This window comes from Cylas formicarius, unplaced genomic scaffold (assembly GCF_029955315.1).
Source record: "Cylas formicarius isolate icCylForm1 unplaced genomic scaffold, icCylForm1.1 PGA_scaffold_12__32_contigs__length_19106922, whole genome shotgun sequence".
In the NCBI taxonomy this organism is placed as follows: Eukaryota; Metazoa; Arthropoda; class Insecta; order Coleoptera; family Brentidae; genus Cylas; species Cylas formicarius.
In genome coordinates, this window is record NW_026844225.1 from 11,816,110 (window position 1) to 11,839,565 (window position 23,456).

At 32.4% G+C, this 23,456-nt stretch overlaps 1 protein-coding gene across 1 annotated transcript in view; it reads right to left on the minus strand.

The window, feature by feature from the left end:
- Window positions 1–23,456, minus strand: part of LOC132695758 (zwei Ig domain protein zig-8-like) — a 222,017-nt gene that overhangs the window by 33,138 nt on the left and 165,423 nt on the right. The window contains exons 3-4 of the mRNA XM_060660214.1: window positions 18,721–18,850; window positions 5,398–5,750 (exon numbers count right to left, since the gene is read on the minus strand). Of these exons, the coding sequence (XP_060516197.1) occupies window positions 5,398–5,750; window positions 18,721–18,796 (429 nt within the window). The 5' untranslated portion in view covers window positions 18,797–18,850. The remainder of the gene's footprint in view (window positions 1–5,397; window positions 5,751–18,720; window positions 18,851–23,456) is intronic.

Consider the following 23,456-nt stretch of genomic DNA (forward strand, 5'->3'; position numbering starts at 1 on the left):
TTTAACGGGACAAAGTCTCTAATTTGACATCGTTCCAACCTCAAACTTTTACGATCCACTATCCGACAGTCAGATTTGAGAAGTTAATTGATTATTGAACCCGAATTCCTCTTCGACCTGTCGGCGAACGTCCCTTGTTTCTTATAACTTCTTAATTCAATTTCCCGCCTCTTTTGTGGATTTTCGTCAAAATGCTTCCGTCGTTATTGATTGGCATCGAAAATACAATTAAAAATTCGATTAAAATAATTCGAGTACCCAAGATTTTGAAAGTAAAGTCTGTTCATAGATATAAGAAAGTGACTAACTGATACGAATTAAGGAAAGACCCGGCCAAGCTGTATGAATGAAATATGGCCGAACAGGTCCGTACTTTGCATAGAATTTAATTATTTGGGGTTTTGTTAAGAAAGATACTAAACAATATTTATTTATGTATGTATTTATGTTTAAATCTAAAATAAAATTACAAATTATTTTTATTACCTACTTAAATTACTTAAAATTATTCACATAATATATCAGTATCACTATCGCTATCATCGCCTGTTCTAATTATTATTTGTTCTATATTATTTGGAATATGGATATACGATTGTTCTGTTTTTTCTATATGTTTAAAAGAATTTGCCCAACTTTCTGTAGAGATGTTAAAAACTTCGGTTTCTATAAGTTTGAGGACATTGGAGTTAACACGGGGAAAAATATTGTTACGACGAATGCCAAATTTCAGTTGATGCCAAACATGTTCAAGCTTAAAACTGTATGCCCTACATTTTTTGCATAATTATCGCAACGTATTCCTTTTGTAGGTTTAAGCTTTGTAGAACCTCAATTAATTGTTTTTTGGTATAATCTTCGTGAAAATAAATGTCGTTATTATACATGTAGTTTTGGATTGTTGCTTATGTGTCACATGAGGAAGGGGTTTTAGTCAACTATCTACTGTGATAACTTGCATTGTCCATTACAATGACGCTATTTGGAGGAATGTTTGGAACTAGTTTGTTTTTAAACCAACCTTCAAATAAATCAGCGGTGGTGTCTTCATAGTAATCCAGAGAAGAATCTGTAATATTTTTCGCAGGCAGAGAAAGTCCATTTGGGATCCAACCATCTTTAGAGCCAGCATGCAAAATAGTTATTCTTTTACCTCTTTTTGATGGCGCGTTTTTTTTTACACTTATCAGTTGAGTCAACCCAACCCTTTTCAGGGGTATCATAAGTGTCGAACCAGGTTTCATCCAAGTAAATAATTGGCCTTTGTTGTTCTTTGTAAGTCCTAATTTTTTCTAGATATTCCAGTCGCCATTTCTGAATTCTAAAAGATTACATTACAACTTGACTTTTGTCAATTTCTTTAAATCTAAAACCCATGTGTTGAATACACTTTCATAAGGTAGTTCTGTCACATTTAACACCGGTTTCATCTTTTTCAAGCCTCCTAATTAAGATATCTAATCTAGGTACGCTTTGTCCCTCGTATAACTGGTAAATTTTGCGGCGTATTATATCTTGATCACTTTCATCTACACTCGAGAAAATGTCAGCATCGCTTCTTTTTTTCCCCGCTGAAATGGGATTATTCACAATTTTCCATACAGTTGACGTTGGAATTTTCGTCAATGTGGCCGTTTCTTCTAAAGATGCTTACTTGCTGGCACCACGTTCAGTGAGAGGCAAATAAACATTGTTTATAACTTCTTTAGTCTCAGTAGAATAGTGTTTTCTACATTTAGGCGGGAGCATCTCCTGAGATACACTAGACTCGCACATATTTTGCATAATTCGCACACGATTCAACACACGAATAATTACTAATAAACTTAATCTAAGTAGTATACCAAACCAAAGAATATTAAACACAGGTAGGTATATAATTATTTTCTATTACGGACTACAATTTTACCTGAATTGAAATTCCGAAACTTTAGGTAATAATCTTGTTGCAATGTATGTTAATGACTACCCTTGGATAATGCCATTCAGAAGCAATTTGTCACTTTCTTATATCTATCAACAGACCATACCCACTTCAACCTGAAATTTTATTATCAACATTTTAAATTTCTTCTCGGATACGCGTCAACGCAGATATTTGCATTGTTATATTTGTAATTCTAAAATAACAATAGCACCGTGAAAATTTTAGGGATTAATTCGCAAAGCCTTTGTCGACAAGAGAAAATGGAAAATCCCAGTGTTCCTATGCGCATAAGTCGATTCTCTATAATTCGGGCCGATTGGAAAATTACGAAAGATTTACGCGATCAAAGAAAGTGGTTTCTTTGACTATGAGTTTGCCTTTATTCTTTGTTTTCGGCTCGCTTAAATGAAAGACCGCGGAAGTTGATAATTTGAATTTCACAGTTTAGTTGTTCCACTTTTTATAGTTATTTCGGTAGTTCGCGACAGAAAATGTGTATGTTAAAGTTAACGCGGAAATTTCTTATTTCTCGCGCTTTAATTATTTTTGTTTGATGTTCTTCAAATGCACCGTCACTTCGTTAAAAATTTCTGCGAAAAATAGCAAAGAATTTTAACGTGCTCCGATGGTATTTTCTTCGATTAATTATCCAAGTAACTGGAAAATGTAATGTAAAGGTAAAATCAATCGAGTTCGAATTAGATTCCCACTGCATCGGATTAATTTTTAATTAGTTAGACTACAACTCGCAGAAAAATTGTAATAAAATTATACTTCCGGGTACAGAATGATTCCCTCATAATATGGTGGCTTGAAACCTACTTTAAATTGTAATTGAACATTTTTTTCATTTAATAAAATGTTATTTATATCTTGCGTGTTTTTTTGCAACTCGAATGGTAAAAATTTCATCAGAATCGGGGCCAAATATCCACACAGTTATTCTCAGATAGTGCGCCGAATAAAACGATGGGAAAATGCAAATTTCGCTGCAATATTTAACAGACAATGCAGCAAGACAATCTAAATGGTAATTTTAAATAGGATTAACGAATTAACCGTCAAATGTCGCAAATTAAGGTTGTTGTCTTTCCAATTCCTATCAGAAATAGCGGGCGAAGATTGGCCGTTATTCATAACGTATTTCCGTCACATCCTATACAAAGCCGTTTTCATTTGCATTTCCATTCCCAGCGGGTATATTTTTAAAAAAGTTCCTATTACTGAAAATTCCTTCGTATAGAGGGTAGCGGTTTATCTTTCTATTTTGTTGGGTTTCTCTATGTCTGTTTCGGACATCAGTTGTGCAGGGTGGGCCATCGAAAATATACAAGAATGCATATCCGCCAGCAAAAGTTCTTGTAAATACAAACCAATGCTTCAAGCATAAATAGTAACAATATTAATTACTTGGTATTGGGAAGATTACGAGGATTACCAACTCCAGTTTAATTCAACTCAAATCAAATCGATGTTATTAAGGAAAATTTACAATATACATAATTAATACATGTAAAGGTGTACATACTCATAAAATTAGACGGCAAAAGAAGATATATACAGATTTATTATATTGTTCGGCAGATCAAATCAACCCACCATTCCAGTTTTTGGGTGATAAAATACATGAGAAATTTAATAATAAAGCACGAAAAGGACGATACTATCTACATATTGCTACTCCGGTCATTAACAAAAATTAGAGCACTATAAATTATCACCCAACCCTGTACGACTACATTGAGTTCCTTGAGGTTTTGCAATGTTGCATTAATTGCGACAGTAATAGTGGAAGTGTAGAAATTTCTTTTACTATACCTTCAGGTCGTATTTTCTAGAAAAAGACTTGTTAGGGTTATACCCTTCAGTTGCGACGAACAATTTCATTTATACATTCAATCTAATTTACATCGTACTCGATTTTGCCCAAAATACGCCATCCCTAAAGCTATCCATCCTCTCAAACATTTCAAAATGTCGAAATCTACCCTCACATTTTATTACTCTCATCGAAAGATGTTTATCATATTTATGGCATGAAGTCACTGATTGTTCACTCTGTCTGTCATCGCCAGATTTTTGCCTTTCCTTTTTTTCTCGAACATACCGGCTGAGTAAAAAGAACCACTCAAATATCTCCAAAACTTGCCAAAACTGGAACGATAGAATTCAACATCGGGAAGACTCAGAAATGCCAACAGCAATGTTGTCAGATTTAGCACTTTTACGTTACAACGTACAAATTTTGTAATTTTAAATGGAATGCCCTATTTATTTGTGAATGTAGATTTTAGTAAGGTCAGATTTACCGCTATATCTCAGAATTTTAGATTTTGAACTTAGGAAACTCTAGAAGCGTAATCAATGGCAACATGGCTGTTAGTATTTTTGTTAGCATTCTGCATATTCAAAAACCACTAGGTATTGAATTTTATTGTTCCAGCTTGGGCAGTTTTGGAGATATATAAGCGTTCCCGTACTTTTTACTAACTCGGTATGCGTTATACCAGCAAGTCTCAGTTTTAGATATCCTGTAAATTGAATATTATTCATATCCCAATTCTTGTTTAAAGTGATTCCTGATCAAATTTTATAAATGAAATTTCTAAAATAACCAAAACAAAAAGTTTCCTAAAAGAAAAGTTTAATAAAATGAAAAGACCAATGGATTATTGGACTTGAAATGTTTTCTTTTTTTAGTAAAAGTTTCGCATAGTAAGTCAAATTTTCACGAGCATTGCTAATTATTGCGAACATTTCAACGTTTAGGAATATGCATGACCGTTTATTAAATGTATCTTTTTAATATGTCGGATTAGTTAATTAAATTAGCCTGTTATTGTTTGTTGTGAAATATTCCGACAAATTTCGAATTAAAAAAAACAAATTTTTTTGTTCTCTTGATCTTATTTTAAGTAAATGACACTATTATAACACGTCTCTTTCTGTACAAAATGTTGCTACCTAAATTGATATCCGACATTTCATATCCGTGCTATTTTGTTTTGTGTTGAGTTAATTAATTAAAATCAAAAATAAATTATCAAAAAATGAAGGCAGATTCTTATTTGACAGGATAAAGATGATGTTGCTGTTACGTAGAAATGTTGAGTTTCAAATATCTTAGAGTAAAAAAAAATGCTGTAACAAATAACAAAGTGTCATTTATTCAAAAATATGAAAAAAGCCGATTTTTTTCCGGATATACCCGAGAATGGATATGTTTTACCTTTTATTTTAAATTTGTTGATTAAGGAGACTAATATCATTTGATAATAATAATTTTCGTCAAAATTTATTAGCCGTCACGGACAATTAACGCATGTTTCCGTTTTTTTACCAATGCTTTTCAAGCCCCATATGATTTCGCGTATTGGTTTCGACGGGCTCACCTTATATGATGCATTGTAGTGAAAGGATGTCAATAGACGCCAAATAAAACTTTTAACATGTAATAAAGATTTACGTACGGTTTTGTCTCCCAAAAGTCCGATACGGCAATCGAGATTTATGGTCGAACCAATTCTAGCCGTTACGTTAGTCACTTCCGATCCTTCTTCGAAAAAAGGCCCGAATCGGGAGTCTGACAAATGGAAGTGTGCAGGAATTACAACTCTGTTTGGGTTATGTCCGTTGCCGTGACGTTGTCGCATAGTAATACTGGTCGCACCAAGTTCGATCTTTGTGGTATCCGGATGATCGTGTTTGCTTAAATTTTCACGAGGTTCCACTTTTTTCCGTTCCACTTCAGGCACCATCGTCGTCACCTCTGGACTGATCGTCAAGTGCTCTAAGGTGGTCGGAGGGATCGCTTCTATAGATTCTGGAATGATAATTCACATTTATCCGTTATTGAAAGTATTTTAACAAATTCTTACACATACAGATTTACTTTAATAGGTATATATCAAGTTTTAAAGTAAAAAAAAAGTTTTATCAGTTTATGTTCACTTCCAATTTTACTAATGGCCCCTGACTTGAACACTTTGAAAAGTACAGAATACAAAAGATAGAAAATGCATGTTGTCGCCTCAATCTTGGAAGAATTATGACAGGAGAGCATTGAATTCCAATGGTTAAAGATGTCAAGGATCTTAAACTGGAAATTTTCTTCATATATCAGAAGCAAAAAGAAATTATTTGTTCCTATGTTTAAAATTTTGGTCCCAAATACATTTGGCCCAAATTTGATCTGAACATTTTTACTTTACCTAATTTTTATGTACATTTGTGGAATATTTTATTCTTGATCAAGATCGGAAATGTCACTGTAGCTCTCAGAACTGTCGCCAGAATTTACGCTAGTGTCTTGGTGATTATCAGAGGAGCATATTTTCTTTTCAGTTCTTTCTATATGTTGAACATTTTGTTCAGTAACATGGTGAGATGCTTCATCTATTAAACATGTTCTGTATTAAACACAAAGTGATACAACAACATATCGTATTTCGCAGATATTTAATATTTGTGTTACTCATTCCTCTATTTGTGGGAAACTTTCAGCAGCTCTGATTTCAAGTAGGAGTCGTCAAAGAAAATGTCTTTTTCGCGCAACTAATCTTGAATTTCGACGAGGTTACTAGTTCATTTCGTCATGACAATCGCCGTCGCTGTTCTTTGATAAGAAAAGTCGGCCCCTAGTGAAAATTCTTTTGCATATCCTGTATGAAGCAGAAGGAAACACGGGCCTCTTTTTGTGGTTGTTAAATCTTTTAAAAAAGTATTTCTGGGATTTGTTATGGTATTGTCACACCAATCATAATTAACCGTGTGAGCCACATTGATCCATCTTTCATCTAAATACTTTTTATAAAACTTCTGGATTCCTCCTGCGTCGGTTTTTGTTGACTCGAACTTGCTAACGTTTCGCCAATCATTCTGTTGGCTTCTTCAGAGCTTGACTGAAACTAGCTCCCATTTTACTCTGTACCTGCTTATATATTGTTTGAGGTGGGCGGAGCTAAATGAGTGGCATAAACACTGTCCCGGATGACTGATTCTCATATTGGTGACAGGTAAAAACCTGAGTCGCAGTTAAGATTGTTAAGTTGCCTATAGATCTCTATAGACTCTCGGATTTTTTGTTGGTAGAAAAATAGATCACATGCAAGAATTTTTGTTTTATCGAATAAAATTTTATGTCCGGTTTCGTGATTATGTTCGGCAACAGCTGGTGAGTTTATTTGTCTAGTCTTAAGGCTCTTTCATATTCTGGCATCTCAAATTAATTTTTTTCTTTGACTGATCGAAGATGTTGAGAGATTTTTGGACAAGTTTTAAATCTGGTTTTAACTTAATGGAACAAATGCTCTCTATATATATACACATGGGGAAGTGGGAGAGGGAATTACGCACTGTTCACGCAACCAATCAGCGAGTATAATAGACTAAATGGGATTGGACCTCTGTCCTTGTTCAGTGCCTTATTCCCTCTGTTAATAATTTCTAAGCTTTCGTAGGCATCTAATTTTCTACTATTATTTACATGTTTAACTAATTTTAAATTACTTATGATAATTGTTGAACATATGTTCGGCTACACTTGATTTTTATAATATAGTAGATTAGAGATTAAGTTTAGTTTTAATCTTCTCCTGAAGATGCCAACTTGGTTGGCGAAACGCGCATCGAGTAGGTAAAATTGAGTTTCGGTTTGTGGTAAAACGCGTTATTGTGTGTTAGTGCAGTGCCGAAGGTTCCAGTCAAGAGTTTGATAAGGATAACAGTGGCAAGCGTGGGATTGCTTTCGGCTTCATTGCTATTGGAAGATTTGGTGAAGTGTATTTTGTGATGGAACGCTTAATATCTTTAATGTGGAAATTATTAGAGAGAAGAGCAGAGGTAAGGTGTTTTAATTCTGGATTCAGTGACTCGGGCTGAGATAGTTTTACGGGTCTGTAAACAAGAGAATTGATAACCGATAATCTTTGGGCAGGATGGTTATGTGACAATGTGTGCGTAAGTTTTCTGTAAACAAAATGACCCAATGTTAGGTCTGATTTTATATTGATAAGAATATCTGAGTATGGGAGGTTGTTTTTTATAAAAATAATGATATTACAATTTTGTTCAAAAACTATACCTTTAATTTTATTTTGAGCAAACTCCTAAAACTCTCATCATATATATATATATATATATATATATATATATATATATATATATATATATATATATATATATATATATATATATATATATATATATATATATATATATAATCGCGACTGACTTGTCCGCCTTTTTCTTGAGGCAGGATTTTTAAATTCCCTATTTTAAAAATTGTGTTTTCACTGACACCTTTCAGTCTTGAATCGTCACTCACAGCTGTACTTAAACTCAACATTCACTAGCAAACGGTATTTTGTTTGAATTTCTTGAATTTCATGGCAAGAAATCGAACTATAAGCCATTTTGACAGACTTGCTCATTTCAGTCATTAATACTTTCTTAAACTAATCCAATAGACTAATAAGCCTATTAAGCTTTTTTTACCTGTAAAACAAATTCAAAATATGTTATTTTAATCTTTGTATGGGTAATCCATTTAAAATGTTTATTTGTATATATTTAAAATGATATTATCTATTTGCATGAAATACAGGTGTCTTTTGGGCTGAACCGACTCTGGGGCTGCTATACGATTCTCGGCAAATCTGTGCCGCTTTCTCCTATCTTAAATGCATTGCCTATGCTACCCACGCTGTATTCTGTGTTACTTGGACTATAGACTTCGCCCTGGGGCTGAGTGCATTCCTATTATTTGAAATAAAGTCGATTTATTATTATTAGAAAGGATTAAATTAAATTCCTCGTCGCATCAGTTCAGCTTACATAACAATAGTTTAATTAGTCCTCTAATTAGATGGAAATTAATCAGGCACTTCGAATTTCGACGATTGTTCTGATAAGAGAAAATTATACAACTTGAAACTCGCTCAGAAACTTAATAGTAAACAGATCTATTCAAGGGTCATTATTTCATTTCCCGAGGAACTCATAGCAAAGCTTGGGTTTATACTTATACCTTGGGTGTTTATTCTGTGATTTTGGAAATAATTCGTTTAGTTAATAAATAGTCCGTCGAAAAATGTTTCTATTGCTATGGCTCTGATGGTGATCTTTTTTTAACACTTATTGTAACAATTATTTCATTACATTGAATTCATAATTAATAATTTGATGATCTAAACGAAAAATATTATAAAAAATATTCTTGGAGACCTAGAAAAAAATAGTGTTCACCCAAGAAGTTCATCTCATATTCGGTGAAATCCGTATGCCATGGTGTAAGATCGAGCATGTCTCCGACACTATTTAAAATTGATTTGGAAAATACACTAAAGGTCTGGAAGCGAAAATGCAATAATATGGATGACGATCATACAGTTTACACCCTATCGTTTCCAGATATCATTGCACAAGATGGATATCGAATACATGACCAAGCAATAACATTCAAGCATTGGGATATATGGGATAAAAGTAGACAACAAGTAACAACAATAAAAAAATACAATTGTGAAAACCATAATAACATACACACAGCTCGGCGATGGGGAAGGGCTGCAGGAAAATCCAAAAGAGATAGAATACCAAACGACACGACAAGACAACATGGAAATAAAACACACTGCTGGTATGTTATGGACACGTAGAAACAATGCTACAGCATCGAATCCCATAGAAGATCATAAGTTGGAACTCTCAAGGGAGAATGATGGAGAGGCGAAATTGATAATGAAATTCAGGAAAGAGGTTTGAAGGAAAACTTGAGAAGAGATAGAGAAATTGAAGATCGGGAATCGAAAGATGTAGAGCGTTATTACCCATAGATTGATATGTATATTTTACCAATTAACCACATGATATAGTAGGAAAAACGTTGTTCCTCCGACAGTGGTCTACAGGAATAGACCGGATCAATAAAAATATATTTTTGTACGGTTCTTTTTTTTTTTTCACTGCTCGTATTTGACGAAGTAACGAAACATTTTTGTTTGTGCGAGACAATATAGGGAAGTCAGAAATCTGATATTTATGTCGTCCATTCACGGCGGCAAGCTTTTATTTTCTCCAATTGATCAATCAATGGGGTGTCAGACAATAAATAAAAACATATTCTGAAGGATACAACCTACAGAAAAATAATCCTCGATACGTGGTTCGCTTTGTTATTAAAGAAAATATTTCCTTTTATTGAAGCAATGCATGATCGTCTATTAGTAAATTCTGAAGTAGCAACATAATTGATAAAGGCATTCTGTTTATAGATGTAAGGGATGGTGCATGAAATACGTGGGATTTTGGTTCGTCGAGGAATTCAATGGGAGTTTGGTATGTTGTAGATTCCTAATTCGCTGTATCGTAATGAAATCGTATTTACCTTAAAAATATTTTTGAAAATAGCGAGAGGAAGAACATGCGGTTATGTATTGCTAATATATTTAATTATTATCTACTATTTTTGGTCTTCGCTAGTCTTCAGATAGCTGTCAATAAGTTATTGTTTTATTGTTTATTCGTTTGCAAAGTATCCGACGGAAATTTTTATAGATGGTATTTTTTAATTAATAAATCTCAGGCAATACTATTAATAAATCTTCTGGATTCCTCCTGAGTCGGTTTTTGATGAACCGATCTCGCTGAAGTTTCACCAATCATCCTGTTGGCTTCTTCAGAAAACTGAAACAGTTTCCGTTAAGCCCTGAAGGCGCCAACAGGATGATTGGCGAAACGTTAGCAAGTTCGACTCAACAATAACCGACGTAAAAAAAAAGAAAAAAAAAACCGTATTTTGGTGCTCCATCCTTTGTAGTCGTAGTGTATCAAATATTTTAGGCATGAACAAATCAAAGTTGGCCTTTTTCTTCGGTAACTGCATTAAATTTAGTGGAAAAATTACTGAGGAACTGCAGCGAATACGGATCCTACAGACTGCGAACAAATACGATGTGAGACGTAATAATAGAATTCGCAACTTTGCCGCAAATTGAACTAATGCATCAGAAATTTCCCACATCTGTCAAGAAAATTGTTCAGCGGTTTTTTTTCCATTCTTTTGTGACTCTAATTTTAGAAGGCCAGAGTCTCGTTGGATTCAAATTATTATTTACGCTATAGCCTATTAACTAATTAAAAGTCCATGTTTTTATTTGTTTTTTAACTGTTACTCTTTGGAAATATATTTTTGTTCAATACAACGAATTTTCAAAATTTTTACCTACAACTTTTGAGCTATCAAAAACTATCAAAAGCGATTCTTTGTATTTGATTAAAAAATGTATAATTGTCCCCAAAATATTACAGTGAGTTGAAAGGAAAGATACTAGTAGTCGTCTCAAGTTATCATTTAATTTCACATATAATTTCCTGTTCTCAATAAATATCAAACTATTTTATTCGTATCGGAAAATAAAGGTAAATTTTGCAACTTTTCTTTTGAATATTAATTTAATGAATAATTGTGTCGTTATAAAGTCCGCAAATTGGCAAAAGTAGTTTGTTTTACAATTTTTTACAAATAAAATGGGGATAATAATAATAATTTAAGCTCAGTTTCTTTGAAATCAGGGGTTTATGATAAATTTTAAGAAAAACTCTTAATTAAAGTGTTCAGTCTGAGTAGTTTGATTCCTATTTCTTTAAATTGGGGTGTACCAAAAAAAATTTTTGATAAAAAAGTTCGTCTGTACTTTTTCTATATTTAAAAAAATTACCCAATATTTTAAAGATGTCTATTTTGACGGGTGAATCAATTTATTCTATTCCCATTATCAAGTTTTTCCATAAATGTTTCCATATGATGCGAGCTTTATATGTATTTAACATATATAATAAAATAAAGAAAACAGTAGGAATACTGGCTTTCAAAAATTCATTCAGACTACGCAAAAAAATATCGTAAACTCTGTTTGAAGTAAACAAAAATATTTTAGACCAAGATAAACAGCGCAGTTCACAGAAATCTCCTGAAATTAACTTTGAATCTAATAGGATTATACTGATTACCTAAACCGCATCATACGTTCCGTTCGCTGTTTGAGAAGCGGTTTAAGCAGCTTTAAATCATATTAAACATTTAACTCGAAGAAACATCTAATATCGTCTCGATGTTGTCTGAGTATCCCAAATGAAATTATGAAATTGATGTAAAATTTCGGAGGCACTCCGTTTGTCAGCGCCATCTTTCGATGACGTCGACTTGATTGATGTAACGCGCTGCCAAAATAATGGAGTTGATTCCACGTACCTACCTATATTATAACCTATATATATATACCCGACCACATACACACATTATGATTTATCGTTCAAAAAGTAATCTCGACAAGCCCGAAGTAATAATATCCCGACGTTTTCTGGATTCTATAGAATTTCGAATTTTCTTTTAAAGGCGAGCTGTCATTACGAAATTTATAAAAGAGCATTGCCCGAATTTGCAGATTCGGACCTTCGCGCTCCTTTTGATTCGATTCGGTTTGTTTTTTAAGACATTAAGAAAATAAACCACATTTAAGGATATTCCTTTCCTCGATATGTTGAAGAAAAGTTTAATTCTAATTTTTATAAGAATCTTTTTTTATAGGACACTGAATTTGAATTTTATTAATTATTAGACTCTATTAGTTGATGATTGAAATAATTTTATTTGCCAATTTGGAATAAGCCTCTTACTACAACAAATATATCAATCAAGTGTCATTAAAATTGGAAGAGGAGTGTTTGGGATTGGGCTAAATTTAGCAATTACCTCCACCAATATTGAATTATTATTTTTGAACATCTTATATACAGGGTGTTTGGCTGGAGGTTATATCTAACTTGGCGAGCGTATTTCGAAGATATGGAGTTAGTAACTTGTGCCGTAAACATCATCGTCATCGAATTTTTTGACAATATGTAGTCAATGGTTGCATTTACGGTTTGAGTAACTTTTGAAATTAAAATGGCACACACTATATTTTTTTGCATTTTTGGATTTAGGAGATCATTCTATGTAGAATAGGATAGCTTTTCTCCCTTTTCTTTTGTTTTTTTAAATTTTTATTTAATTTTGAAAATTGTACCTAAGACTCTGTGACCATCATAAATACTATTGACCGGGTCACCTGATCATGTGGAAAATTGTAAATGAAACTTTTCTTTACTTGTATAATGGCAAATAGCATTTAATCTAATGAACTATTAATTTTTTAGGATAACCTAGTTTTCTCAAATGGCACCCTAATGGGAACAAAAACTTCTTATAACCGATACTTTTTTTGCAACATTTTGACAACAAAATTTTCGAAATCCGTTAAAAAATAAGCTCACAGGAATAAAAAAAAAAGTAAATACATTTAAACAAAAATAAAGTATTACGTAGGTGGGATTTTGTCGTGTTATTTATTTGGATTATTATGGAAAGCAATAATCAATTTATAAATGGAGAAAAAGTTGATATGGTTCTGATATACGGGGAATGCAGAAAAAACTTTCGACAGGCCCGTGCATTGGTTGCACATGCTTCCTTTAGAAAGCTGGAATTGAAAATGAGAAATCCATAAAATAATCGACATGATAATTTTATTATAACTTGAGCAAAAATAAATTTATTTAATATAATCTCGAATATTTTTGAAAAATTGCACAAGATCGAAATAGGTCGGTAGTTTTCAACTACAGAAGGATCACCTTTTTTGAGAATAGGATAAACTTTAACATATTTCAAAAGCTCAGGATAAACACCCGTTTAAAGTATCAGGTTAAAAACGTGATATAAAGGTTCCTATCCTGAGAGGGGAGTTGATCATGATCTTCTGCTAAGAAGGTTTGCTATACTGTCTCTGAGCTTGTGCAGAGACTTGCAATCTGTTTCATTTCTCTATAAGTTAGTTCATTACGGAGTCGATTGTCCGTTTCTTCTGGAACAATTACGATTTCATGTGCCCCGGCTGGAAGGGAGACATCAATCAACTTTCTTACCGCAGTTGCCCAGGTCCAATATCCATTTTCAAAACCCTATTTACAATATGTCTGCTACCTTCAACCAACTATCATCGTACTGCGATTTATATTATGATGGTCTCCAGGCGATACTTTGGCACCTTCGATTGGCGTCGTGTTGTCCGTACCGATAAGTCTTATCATTTTCTTTCTTATTCTTTCCTCCTTTTTTTTTAGTTATAAGATTAGTAGATTTAAGGTTAGTTTCTACGTCAACTGGTATATATATATATATATATATATATATATATATATATATATATATATATATATATATATATATATATATATATATATATATATATATATATATATATATATATATATATATATATATATATATATATATATATATATATATATATATATATATATATATATATTCTCACGTATTGATTCACGGATGGAAAAATGTGATGACACTATATTCCGGGATATCATCCGTTCGCTCGTTGAACTCCGACTGGAATCCTGCATCCGACTGGAATCCTGCAAATCTTGCATCCGACTGGAATCCTGCAGACGTTTCGCCAAAATCTCACTTGGCATCTTCAATGCTCGCGCTCCGAAAACACTTCGAACACAGTGTTCGAAGTGTTTTCGGAGCGCGAGCATTGAAGATGCCAAGTGAGATTTTGGCGAAACGTCTGCAGGATTCCAGTCGGATGCAAGATTTGCAGGATTCCAGTCGGATGCAGGATTCCAGTCGGAGTTCAACGAGCGAACGGATGATATCCCGGAATATAGTGTCATCATATATATATATATATATATATATATATATATATATATATATATATATATATATATATATATATTGAATGATTCATATTTAGTATTTCCTGTAATTGGGTCATCTTACCTGTTGGAAATAAAGTGCTATTATTATTATAAGTGAAGAAATGGAAATCAATGTTGTGCGATACGTCAACGTATCTCAAGCAGTTTAAAAGTTATATAGTGTTCCCACTTTCTTGTGTCAACCAGTATATTTCGCACACAATTATGGCGGTCCATGGCTACCTTAAGGTAACCTATTTTTGATAATGTCATAATAATCCAATTCATAGTATATAAAATAGAGGCGACGGTTAGTACTTAGGTCTAGTAAAAAAAACCTTTCGAACACCCTGCAGAGTGTAATCAGAGTTTAACTAACGTGTATTTCAGATGACTTTTTCAGGTAAAACTAAAAACTTATTTCTACCACCGACTTTGCGTTCCTTTTTTTTACAGTCAAGTAAGTTTAGTGACTTCACCGCGGATCAATTGGAGCTTAGTCAGGCTTTTCCAGTCAAAAATATGCCGCGAAAATCTCAGATCTGCAACTGAAGTAATTTAATTTCTACGAGTTTCCGAATTGATTAGGCAAAGTTCAAATTTGGCGTTCGTAAATTCGAGTCTTCTACAAAGACAATTTTTAAAGAGAGATGTGCATCAAATGTATTACGGCCGAAAATTTTCCAAGTGTTTAATTTACCGATTTTGTAAAGATGCTTGGACCACTAATCCTGGCTTATTTTTAACCTCTGGCTTGTCCGAATCCCTGGATTAAACTTTAAAATTTATGACTTTTACGAGATTCGAATGTAAATTCAATGATCGTCCTAGGAAATTTGACGGGGCAACCCAGATTGGTTCCAATCAGCCAGTGGCGGAGAAATTAAATTTTAAATAATAAAAACAATGAAGATATTATATTATTTTTGCTCTACTTCGTCAGGTCCAACTCTAATCATCGATCCTAAACATATGATTATTTAAAATACTGAACTGAGATGGCTTTTACTTGATGAAAATCCATTTAACAAAATAAATAAGAACTAACGATTTTCACGAAATTATATATTTTCACACATTTTCACAATGGTTTCGACAACATCTTGTCTTTATCAAATATAATATTTACAAACTACCTGCTACTATATATACCGAAAAATGACCATAAAACCATAATTATTGTTGTTGTGAGAATTTAAGTTCAATAAAGGAGAGGTATTTAAATCTAATTGATCGTTAAGCAATACATTTGAATGTCTCATTTTGTTAATCTCCATGGCTTCGAATAAATTTAATTTTCTACTTTTTATGGCTGTATGTAATATATCAAAATTGTCGTCAAAAACGTGTTTTTCTGTGTTTAAGTGTGTAGCATAATTAGAATCTAGACTATTGTTTTTAAACGCTCTTTTATGTTCGTTAATGCGTTTCTTGAAGGATCTACCTGTTTGTCCAATACAAATTTTAGGACAAAATCCGCATTTCAACCTGTCGACACCTAATTTTTGAGATTTTGGATATTTCGTTTTATTGTTTTTAAAAAAAAATTCTATTATTAGTTCTGAAAGCTATTTTTAAACCACATTTTGACAAATGTTTTGAAATTTTTCACTGGGTTCTCCTATGTATGTAATTGTTTTTTAATTGTTCGTGTTCTGTATTAGGTTTCTGATAAATAGGCATTTGAGCTGTCATACACAGTCATACATAACAGCTCAAATCACCCTTATACACACAAAATGGCAGCATTTTACTCTTTTATACACAGACTTCTTAATACGCCACTCTCAACAGAAAATTATAGATAAAATTATAAATAAAAAACAAATCCGTGAAACTCTGATCTGTTAGTTCTTATTTATTTTATTTAAAATACTCATCGGATTTCAAGTATATACCATGAATCCGTAAAATTTACACCTGATTTTAGAAATTCGGAGAACATCAAAATTACACGAGATGTCAAAATTTGAGACACCATCTTAAGAACTAAATATTATGTTGATTTTCATATACATGGATCAAAACTAAAAGATCAGACAACCGCCCAAAATTAATAATTTAATTATCTAAATAAAATATTTTTCACTGATGGTTTATCCATGAAATTATTATAATTCAATATAATTAAACAAAAACAGTCATAGCAACTTTTTTAATTTGTATTCTCGATTCGTTTGTTTTTTACTAATGCATTCTTGAGGTTTATATTTCCCTTCCACAGTTGTTTATTTGAAAAATTTAATCTTAACAATGCAAAAAGGCGTTTTTTTGTGAGTACCTATTTTATGTCCCAAAGATTACTTTAAAATTATGATATCGCCTCGTTAAAGTATTACCCGGCGAACAAAGTTTGCCCGTATATCCTATAAAAATACGTAAATGACAATTTTGTTTTTCAGAATTTTTGATAAGGTTTTGGTTAACCTCGGAAATAGCTCTTTTTTAGTAAAGAGGTCGCTATCGATTTACACGCAAAGGCGAATCTATATCCCGTTTAACGTCGCTTTGGCCCGGGAAGACATTTTTAAGGAGCCATTTCTGTAGCCGATTTTCGTTGCTTCTTCAAACTTCGATAAATTCAAATGAAAAATAGAAAAATGTGAGTGTTCACATTTTAGAGTTTCAATTTTAATCCTATTTCTTAAATTTCACAACAAAAAAAACTACTCAGAAAAGAAATAAAAGGATAACATAATTTGAAGGGTATTTTAATCATAACTTAAAATCATTTAATTTAATAATTAATAATTTAATCATAACTTAAAACTTTCTGCACGGAGCCATCACAAACTATCATTGTCAAATATTTTGGTAAAATTTAACATTTATCATTTAACGTAACGAGAGTCTTGTATATATTAGTATATTAAAGTCTATTTACTTTTATCATTCCCATTTGTTAATAAATATTTGTTTTTATTCCCAGTTTTTCATTTTAACTTCATTCTTAATTGTTCTGTATTCCGCAGCATGTACTTTTACATACTTATACAGTGTCTCCACTGAAGTTCGCATGATATAGGAACATTTTCTATTAGTTATTTTTGTCAAATTTGATCCTTGTATTTTTTTTTAAGTTTGTACAAACTAACGCGTTTTTGGTGCATCCAAATTTAAAGAAATAGGAATCAAACTACTTAGATTCACTTTTTTTTAATTTAACATAAACACTTAATTTCAAAGAAAATTTTCAAATGCACCTATGGAAATCGTCGAAGTTGATATGGTTTTATATATAAATAAAGAGTTTTGTTGACTTTATTACTTATTTAGAGCGGGAATTGACTTAAGGAATCCAATAAAAAAACAATAAATTATTTATTGATGATGGAGATATGTTTTTAATGATTTTTTTATACTTTGTGACAAATTCCTGATTTATTATGAACAGTGATTCGTGGTTTAGTTATTACCGTTAGAGTTTTAATTCTTTCAAACAAGATACATCACACTAGTAATCTTTTAAATGTGTATTGGAGTACTAAATTTTATTCCTAATCGTATTTAAATATCTTTTGTTTCTTACAAATTTATAATTTGGCATTACAACTGTAGAATTTTATGTCGTAATCAGTCAAGAAATCTCAAAAAATATTACTAATTCTGACAAATAGTTTATAGTGTTTTTGTTGTTCGAACAATCCTAGTGTCGAGGTGCCTTTTAAGATCAAAGGATATTTTAACCGTTGCATTTACCAGCGGCAACATTTTTTTACCTTTACGTTACGTTTTAATTAACCACAACAACAAGTAAGGCCGTTGCATTTAGTTTAGCTTAGGTCCGAATTGCGAAGGACTAAAATTATTCTCAAAATGCAACGTCAAATACTCTAATTAAACACAGGAAGATTTAGTAATTTCGGCACCGTTCTTCATTTTCTCACCCTTTTAAAATACTTCCTGTTTATTCCTGTTAGCTTCTCCAGTCATTAAACTAGCCGTATTAATGAACTCTAAAAGCGTTTTTGGTAATTAATAAATTGTGCCCGCAGAAAATGTTAAACGAATTTTGTTCTACTCACCTGCCGCTTTTGAAGTAGCTATTATTTCGTAGAGGACAAGGAGTATCGGGAAAGCCTTTTTAACACGATGATTCATTTTCGGTAAAGGATTTCTAATTATTCGGGAACTATCCCCAGGTATTTATCCATCCTGAAACAATGAAATTTCATTACCGACTTTATGCAACCAAAAGTATTCCGTTCAGTGATGTCGTCGGATAACCGCGAACTGGGAAATAAAAAAGTTTCATGTTTGTGGAAATCTAGGAAGTTAATCTGCTTCGTACACAAGTGATCAGACGATTTCTCTGAAGTCCTAGTCACAAATTGCTTTGAAGTTTTCGATGTTTGAATTATAGAAAGGCTAACGTAGGTCGAGAAGCATGTGCTATTAATATGAATTCTTGTTAATAAGTTAACTTAAACCTTTTGGATTTATACTTAATTAAAATGTTTGCTTTTCAAGTTATTAAAAATCGACAAGGTTTGCAAACTTTAAACAACAATAATTATTTTGTTAGCTGCAGCAAAGTAAAGTCGGTTCATAGATATAAGAAAGTGACTAACTGATACGAGTTAAGGAAAGACCTGGGCAAGCTGTATGAATGAAATATGGCCGAACAGGTCCGTACTTTGCTTAGAGTTTAATTATTTGGGGTTTTGTTAGGAAAGATACTAAACAATATTTATTTCTTTATGTACGTATTTATGTTTAAATCTAAAATAAAATTGCAAATTATTTTTATTATCTACCTAAATTACTTAAAATTATTCACATAATATATCAGTATCACTATCGCTATCATCGCCTGTTCTAATTATTACTTGTTGCAACATGGATATACGATTGTTCTGCTTTTTCTATATGTTTAACAAAATTTGCCCAACTTTGTGGAGCGATGTTAAAAACTTCGGTTTCTATAAGTTTGAGGACATAGGAGTTAACACGGTAAAAAACATTGTTACGACGAATGGCAGATTTCAGTTGGTGCCAAACATGTTCAATGGGATTAAGTGTACAGTGGTAAGGTGGAAGTCTTAAAAGAGTATGCCCTAGATTTTTTGCATAATTATCACAGACGTATAATGCATTTAATAATAATTGTAACAGAAATGACCTTCACAAGTGGCGATTCTCTGGGAAAGGGGGTGTATAGTTCATTAATATCATTTTTACTGCATGTTTATCAAATATAAGTTTCCTAATATATTCTATTGTACCGCTGAATCAGTAAACCTCACCATATAGAGTTGTTAATATGGTATGTATTGTTATTATTATTATGTATTATGGTATGGTCATCGGCAATGTGCAACGATTTTTATAAAGAGTATCGAATAAACCGAGTTGTCTTCTTTCGTCGACGCTACACCAACATTACTGGAAAACATGTTTTGGGAAAAGATTAAAGCGACGTCATCGATCACAATTTTTATTACCTATTTGGACCATTGGAAAGTGGTTCGGCAGTTTTTTCCGTTTACTTAAAATTTTGAAAATTTATAAAAAGCTAACCAAAAATGCCTCAACCCTTAGGGCTTGTGTGTAATGGAAGATGACAATGGCAATGTGCTAATTTTTGTTCATACTTTAAACTCAGCATATGAAAGTCTTGTTTAATTTATGTATCACATGAAATAGAGTTACCCCTGTCGATACGCCACTGAGATGTCTCATGTCGAAATTGCAACAGTTTCACTGATTAAAAACTGTAAAACAATCGATGCAAACCCAATTTCGCCTCTGTAGGTCAGGATTAAGGGTGTCCTATTTCATACTTTGCATATAAATAATGGCATATTTCCGCCTATAATTCTTTATTAAGGAAGTTTCGAGAGAAAAATCGAACAGTGCGGCATTTTTGCCGCAAAACCCGGTAATCAGTGGTTAATTTTACAAAAGGGATTACACGTACTTGATGGTAAATAACGGGAATTGCCACGGATGCGGACTAATAGCGTAGAAGATTCGCTGCGATACTCGCTGTTCCGTGGGTTACTTATTTTTTTCCTTTTCCACAAAAGCGCGCGTTTTTCTTACCGAAAAATTATCGGAGTTAATGGCTCCTTCCCATAGTATGCATTCTCCTAAATGATGGATGAAAATTGCGGTAACGATTTGCAGTACTCCGTGAGAATCTTTGCGATTTTTATGCCGGAATGCCGCTTTTACTGGATCCATATTTCGGGAGTTTAATTGATATATTGGTAGGATCTTAAGGTCTTTTTTTCTCGCAAGTCTCGTACCGTGTTTCTTCATCCAGAAATAAAGTTCTTCGTCCCTTTACTGTCACCTTCATTGAATTAAAAGCGCGAGTAAGAAATTTTAATTGCAGAACTTTCGGCGCCGAAGTTTTTAAATAATCTCGAACGTTTTATTTTTGCGTAGATAATGCCCTGAGTTTCTTATTCGTCGATACTTTTAGGCGAATAAGTTTCTGTAGCCTTCGAAATTCTTACAACCAAGCTTTTTTTTCTTTGTTACATCGTATAAGAAAATTTTGCTGCGGGAGGTTGGAGAAAAATTATTTTAATGTTAATTTATAATCGTAGAATTAAATTCCGGGAACATTTAAATGTTTTCGCGTTTCGAAAAAGCGACTCCCAAATACTTTAATTATTGATGTAAATATGTATATGCCCGGGATAAAAATGTCTGCCCTTTTAGGCAACTTGGACCGGGGAATTTTTCAGGTAATCTGATTTTCCGCGCGAAATATGAGAAGCGTTTCGGTGAATTGCTTAAATCAGCTTATCCGCTTTTTTAAACATTTCGTAATTAAAAAACGGGATCTTTAGCGATTTCGTTTTATTTTTAAAATGATAAATTGCTCGTTTGATTAAGTGGTGCGCAGACGACCAAATTTAGTAGAAAAAAATTTTAGGTCACACAGGCAAAGTGCTTAGCTCATAAACTAACATAAAATACTACACAAATGAAATTGAATTGAAATTTGATTAGTTCATATACTAATCAACGCATTGGTTATTAGATGTTACTTCCAAAAAATAAGCACTGTTAAGGTGCCACTTTATTCAAATAGTATGAATCTCTAACTTCTAACCAACAACTGTATTAACATGAGTGTACTGTGCCTATTTTTTGTATTTGTGTCTTTTGTTTGTATTAGTTGGATGATATACCCCAAAAACCAGCCAATTTTTGAGAAGCTATTTTAATACTATACTGAGTTAATAACAATGAAAAGACCATCAGAAGAATAATTCACCCAACAAGGATGATTTCATTCCACCCATGGGTGGTCAAAACAAAAAATCAGTTTTAATAGAGTGTAAGAGCAGTTGAACAGTTTCGAAGGGAAAACCGGAATATCTATGATCTGGATGAAACTTGGGTAAATGAAGGCAAAACATGGTAGAATAAAAAATTAAAAAGCAAAAGACAAGCTTTCATGGAAGAATGGTTAATCGGAATAAAAGCACCATCGGCAAAAGGTAAAAGATTAATAACTACTCGCATTGGTAGCAAAAATGGATTTGTCATATTAATACTTTTACGAGTTGATAGGAGGCGCTTCATGTCAAAAACTGTTATTTTTATGATTTTCTCGAAAATTTTAAATATAATAGTATACATATTTTTAGCTAGGATGAAAGAGCGTAAAAATACACAGAAAGCAGTGGAAACGGCATGGCAATATCTTTTTTCCTCTTTGAGATATAAATAAAAATGTATTTATTAAACATATTTTTCAGCTGTAGCATAGCATGGGATGCTTATATTTTCTACTAGGGTTAAATTTGATTTTGTCTTAATTTGTCCATAATAATCGCCAAGAATCAATAATAGTTAAAAAATGTACAATATCCCCAAAGGAGCACTAAAATAATATAACTTTGATAAGAAAAAACCGAAAAAATAGATATATCGCTAATTGGTAATTTAAAATCTTTCATCGAATTTAATGGAGCATAAAAATAGGAATAGATGCATACACCCCGTTATATTTGAAGCATCGTAAATTTTTTACACATATTTTCTTTTTGAATAGTGTTATTTTAAAAAATCTCACGTACAATTTGCTCAATTGTAATAAAAAAATTAAGACGCAATCCTCTGTTCCTTCTAATTTTATTTTAAATCATTTAAACAACGATTATCCTTTATTTATGATGGAAAAAATGTGCCAAAAAAATTTATTAAAATTTTAGATATTTGTTTTACTACCTTATTTGTACACGGCACGCAGTTCAGCTGGGTTTTAGCCCTTGTATAGTAAATTTTACGATTCACTTCACGAGGTTCGTCTAAAATTAAAACGGAAACCCCTGTTTTTCTTTAGAATTCTTAATTTAAGGAAGTTGAAATAGTACATGCCTCGAAATAAACAAGAAAGGGCGTGGCGTTTATTTCAATTTTGGGAAAACTGTTTAATTACGCCAACTCATTCCTATCTAATTATTTGTCTGTGTTTAATTCTTATTTATATTTTAATGTAAACTTTTTTCGTGTCCGCTTAAATTAGATTGTTACTGTTTTAATTATTACACTTTTGTCGTCTTTATAAAAAAGCCCTACGCCACCATTTCTGTGCGATTTTAACGGGGTGTATTTGACGATGAAATTCTTAAGCCCTGTCAAATTTTCCGTCGATCCTCCAATTTTCGGACATCTCTTATCCATGTAATTATCGGAGAATTGATTCTGACGACTTATGAAGGGCACAAGATATCGTTATTGGGCTTAGCCAAGGATCGCTTCAGAAATGTTCGTTAATTGTTTTATACAAAAAAAC